The 5,012-nt window shown below is 50.4% G+C and overlaps 1 protein-coding gene across 1 annotated transcript; it reads left to right on the top strand.

Moving 5' to 3' along the window:
• Nucleotides 1-2,051: 2,051 nt before the first annotated feature.
• Nucleotides 2,052-4,144, top strand: Hoxc4 (homeobox C4). The gene is made up of 2 exons (XM_034516908.2): nucleotides 2,052-2,490; nucleotides 2,965-4,144. Exons 1-2 carry the CDS (start codon nucleotides 2,052-2,054, stop codon nucleotides 3,318-3,320), a joined length of 795 nt encoding a protein of 264 aa, XP_034372799.1. The 3' UTR covers nucleotides 3,321-4,144.
• Nucleotides 4,145-5,012: the final 868 nt, after the last annotated feature.

Below are 5,012 nucleotides of genomic sequence, written 5' to 3' on the forward strand. Positions count from 1 at the left end.
AAGGTACTTATTCAAGTGTCAACCAGGCTGGGCTGGGAGGAGGCAGCATAGGGCGGTGAATTAAAGGTAGATTGACTAATCACGGCGGCGATCATAATAATAAAATCAGAGGGAAAAAAATCACATTACGACTTTTCGTGGAAAGGAGGGAGCAGGCAGCCAGCGGCCGCCAGCCCTGTGCCGCCGACACAAAGAGTGCGGGCGATTCCGCGAGACTGATTTATGACGTTTTACAGCCCTATAAAAGCTGTAGCGAGGAGGCAAGCGCTCCTACCACCGCTGGCAGATTTAGTCTAATAAATAAAACATAAACAGTTAACTTTATGTGTCACTTTTATTGTTATCAAGTAAAATATAGCTGAGCCCCGGCAAGCTATGATTTTAAACTATAATTGTTATCAAGTACAACAAGGAGACCTGGCTCCCACCCTGGGCTTTCCCCTCTGCTGCCCCCCCCCCCCAACTCTGAGTTATAGAAGATCAGTTAATTGGAGTCCGATGACGAGGCCATTCCTAGCTGAGGAACCAGCGGCTGGAAAAATAGTTCTTCCTTGCCCCTTCTCTCTTCCCTGACTCTGCCACCTCCCATGAGGATATTCTCTGTGTGGGTGACAGAGGGAGGGAGCAGGGCAAGAATAGGCCAAAGACCCCTGCCCTGCCTCCAAAGCTTAGTTACCTCACCTCTTCTTTTTGGAAGGCAGCCTGGAGCTGGCCCTGGGGGATATGTGTTTACATGTAAACACACGTGTTACACGGATACAGTCTCAGACTGGAAGCAAGCAAGGCTCAGGCCACACAGGCCTGAGTAAAACTCTCAGTGCCTTGGCTCAGGGCAGTGACTCCTGAAAGATGTCTCTTCTGTCTCTCTTCACTCTTCTCTCTCCTCCTTCACCTTCCCCTTCTTCTTCCTCTTCTTCTTTCCCTTCTTCTTCCTCTTCTTCCTCTTCTTCCTCTTCTTCCTCCTCCTCCTCCTCCTCCTCCTCCTCCTCCTCCTCCTCCTCCTCCTCCCCCTCCTCTTCTTCTTCTTCTTCTTCCTCTCTCTCTCTCTCTCTCTCTCTCTCTCTCTCTCTCTCTCTCTCTCTCTCTCTCTCTTTCTCTGTCTCTGTCTCTCATCAGAGCTGCTCAGAGCCAGTCTGGCAGGTACTATAAGTCAGTAGGCCAGGGAGCAGGAGTCACACAGGAGCCATCAGTTGGAGATCTCTGTTCTGGGGCCTGGGCCGGGGAGGACAGTGGGTAGCAGGGGTGTCAAGGTTTCTGAAATCTGCTTTTGTCAACCACTTCCTGTCTTTCTTCAGAAGGGGTTCAAGCCCTAGACTTCCAGAAATGACGTCAAGATCATTTGCATCCCGCTGCCTCAACCTGTCTAGTACTGCTGGGACCCTGTCTTCTCCAAGGCCCCTTGGCCGAGAGGGTTGGGTGAGTGTGTATGGGAGAGGGAAAATGAACTTCAGGATTCTTGAATGGGGTAGGGCAGCTCAGGCTCTCCAGCCTTCTAAGCTCAGCCTGGGCCCCTCCCCATCCAACCTCCACTGAAGCCCTCATTGAACTTCCTCTTCCTGCGAAAGAGGGGCGCTGCCCTGTGACCTACACAGACTGCAACACGATTGCCATAATGGAGACCACTGGAAAGGCACTGGAGCCGAGGCCCACAGGGCACACTGGAGGCCGGAGAGGAGACTCTGGGCGGGGGCTGAATCACAGCCTCCCGACAGTCCCCAATGCCCAGACATTGGAGTCGAGCTGGGAGCCACCCATTTTTTGCAAGGGAGGATTGTCAGTCTGGTGGGGTGTGCAATGGTGAGCACCCCAGCTTCTGCCAGCCATCCCCCACCCCACCCCCCAGCAGCAGCACCACCACCACACACACAAAAAATTGGATACATTTTGAATAAAGCGATTCGGTTCCTTATCCGGGGACTGGGTTGCTCGGTGTGATTGGCCGGCGGAGTCACATGGTGAAAGTAACTTTACAGGGTCGCTAGCTAGTAGGAGGGCTTTATGGAGCAGAAAAACGACAAAGCGAGAAAAATTATTTTCCACTCCAGAAATTAATGATCATGAGCTCGTATTTGATGGACTCTAACTACATCGATCCGAAATTTCCTCCATGCGAAGAATATTCGCAAAATAGCTACATCCCTGAACACAGTCCGGAATATTACGGCCGGACCAGGGAATCGGGATTCCAGCATCACCACCAGGAGCTGTACCCACCACCGCCTCCGCGCCCTAGCTACCCTGAGCGTCAGTATAGCTGCACCAGTCTCCAGGGGCCCGGCAATTCGCGAGCCCACGGGCCGGCCCAGGCGGGCCACCACCACCCTGAGAAATCGCAGCCGCTCTGCGAGCCGGCGCCTCTCTCAGGCGCCTCTGCCTCCCCGTCCCCAGCCCCGCCAGCCTGCAGCCAGCCAGCCCCTGACCATCCCTCCAGCGCCGCCAGCAAGCAGCCCATAGTCTACCCTTGGATGAAAAAAATTCACGTTAGCACGGGTAGGCAACTTTGCTTTTTGCCCCCTCCCTTCCCCGGCGCTCCCCACCCTCCCTGGCCCCCTCTGGCCCCGTCCTCCTTTCTCTCCTTCCCCCTCTCTCTCCAGGAGCGACTCTGGGTTAGCACAATTGAACTGGATTTACGAGCGAGAATGGGTAATTACATCCCCCATAAATTTTATGGCTTAGCTACTCTGGGCAGTCCGAGCCATGTGCTACGATCTGTTATGTATGTGTGAAAACTATGCTCGCTTTCTAAGGGCGCATAAATAATTCAGTGTCGTTACAATGAGGATTCCCCTCTTATTACACTACAAAGTCTCTAGCTTCCTTCAACTTCTTTATAACCCATTTACCTTGATGACTTTATTTCCACCACTCTCTCCTGTTCCTCAAAGCTGAGGATGGGGTGAGGGTGGGGGCAGGGAGCCTGCTGCCTCTGAACCCCACTATTTGCTTCCCCTCCCCCTCCCCCAGTGAACCCCAATTATAACGGAGGGGAGCCCAAGCGCTCGAGGACAGCCTACACCCGGCAGCAGGTCCTGGAATTAGAGAAAGAGTTTCATTACAACCGCTACCTGACCCGAAGGAGAAGGATCGAGATCGCCCACTCGCTGTGCCTCTCTGAGAGGCAGATCAAAATCTGGTTCCAAAACCGTCGCATGAAATGGAAGAAGGACCACCGACTCCCCAACACCAAAGTGAGGTCAGCGCCCCCGGCCGGCGCTGCGCCCAGCACCCTCTCGGCAGCCACCCCCGGCACTTCTGAAGACCACTCCCAGAGCGCCACGCCGCCGGAGCAGCAACGAGCAGAGGACATCACCAGGTTATAAGACATAACTTAAACCCCTGCCCCCACCCTGTGCTCCGTGCCCCCTCACACACAAATTGACTCTTATTTATAGAATTTAATATATATATATTTTTGGTTGTTTTTTTCTCTCTTCCTCCTGCCTCCTCCCTTGTCAGTTCCAAACAGACAAAACAGATAAACAAACAAGCCCCTTGCCCCTTTCCCTTCGCTGTTAAGGACCCCTTTAAGCATGTGGTGTTGTCTTAGCATGGTACCTGCTGGGTTTTATTTTTTGTTGTTTTGTTTTGCTTTGCTTTGCTTTTTAAGGCCATTGGGGGGGTATTTATTTTTTAAGAAAAAAAGCTGCAAAAATTATATATTGCAAGGTGTGATGGTCTGGTTTGGGTGAATTTCAGGGGAAATGAGGAAAAGAAAAAGGAAAGGGAGATTTGTAAGTGGATTCTCATCCTCTCTCCTCCTTCTTTCTCCCCCTCTTTCCTTAGGCCTTTTGCATTGAAAATGCACCAGGGGAGGTTAGTGAGGGGGGAAGTCATTTTAAGGAGAACAAAGCTATGAAGTTCTTTTGTATTCTTGTGGGGGGGTGGGAGGACGGGGGAGGACAAAAGCTGAATGCATCTGGAGAGCCTCTGGGAGCTGTTCAGTTTGAGGAGCCAAAAGAAAATAAAAATGAACTTTCAGTTCAGAGAGGCAGTCTATAGGTAGATGCTCCCCTACCCTCATCGTGGTTGTTGTGTTTTTGGACTGAATTTACTTGATTATTGTAAAACTTGCAATAAAGAATTTTAGTGTTGATGTGAAATGCCCCGTGATCAATAATAAACCAGTGGCTGTGAATTAGTTTTACGTCAGTGTCTGATGGTTTCTTTTTAATCCCTCTCCTCCTGGCCTGGTGACACCTCACCTCTATAGTTGCCTAAGTTTACACTGAACAAACACACAAAGGTTAACACTTGACTTCAGGTGTTCAGTGCCTATTGAAAGGGGGTCTGGGGTAAGGGATGTGGCAGACGGTGGAGGATGCAAATGTCCCATCTCTGACTTCTCAGGAAAATCAGACCTTACAGTGAAGCTGAATGTGGGGTGGGGGTCCTCACTTTTCCTTAGACTCAGTCCCTTCTTTTACATATCCCCCCTCTCTGTCCTTTAGGCTTGCCAAATCTGCAGACTAGAAAGGGAAGGAAAAGTTTTCCTCTTTCAGGACTTCTTGGGGTAAAACCTTGAGGAAGATGTTCCTTCTTCAGTTAGGCTAAAGGGATGAAGAGTTTAGAGCTGGTGATTCTGAAGCTGCAAGGTGACCTGCCAGGATGGTGTATTTGTTTGCTTAGCCTTGGGGGAAAAGGTAAAGTGGAGGCCAGAGGCCTGTGAGGTCTCTTGCATGGATAGGCCCTCAAAGACTGATGTCTGCTACAGCTGGCAAAGGAAGAACTTTTATGTTTTCCTGGAACTTTTGATCATGATCTGCCAGGTGTTAAGGAGGAAGTGTTAAAGAATCAAGGACTATGCTCTATCTATAACCTCCTAGGTCTTGGCAAAGCTTGGGCACAGACTGAGCAAGGCTCTGTGGTTCTAAGATACATAGAATTTTCTTGAGGATGGGGAGGTTTACCACCAGGAAAAACAAAAACAAAGACAAAAACTAAAGACTAACTCAACCCAAAGGATCCCAGCTGGTCCTAGAGACCAGGTCCTAAGCTAATTTTTTTTTTTTTTT

Source organism: Arvicanthis niloticus, chromosome 13 (genome assembly GCF_011762505.2).
Source record: "Arvicanthis niloticus isolate mArvNil1 chromosome 13, mArvNil1.pat.X, whole genome shotgun sequence".
Classification (NCBI taxonomy): domain Eukaryota; kingdom Metazoa; phylum Chordata; class Mammalia; order Rodentia; family Muridae; genus Arvicanthis; species Arvicanthis niloticus.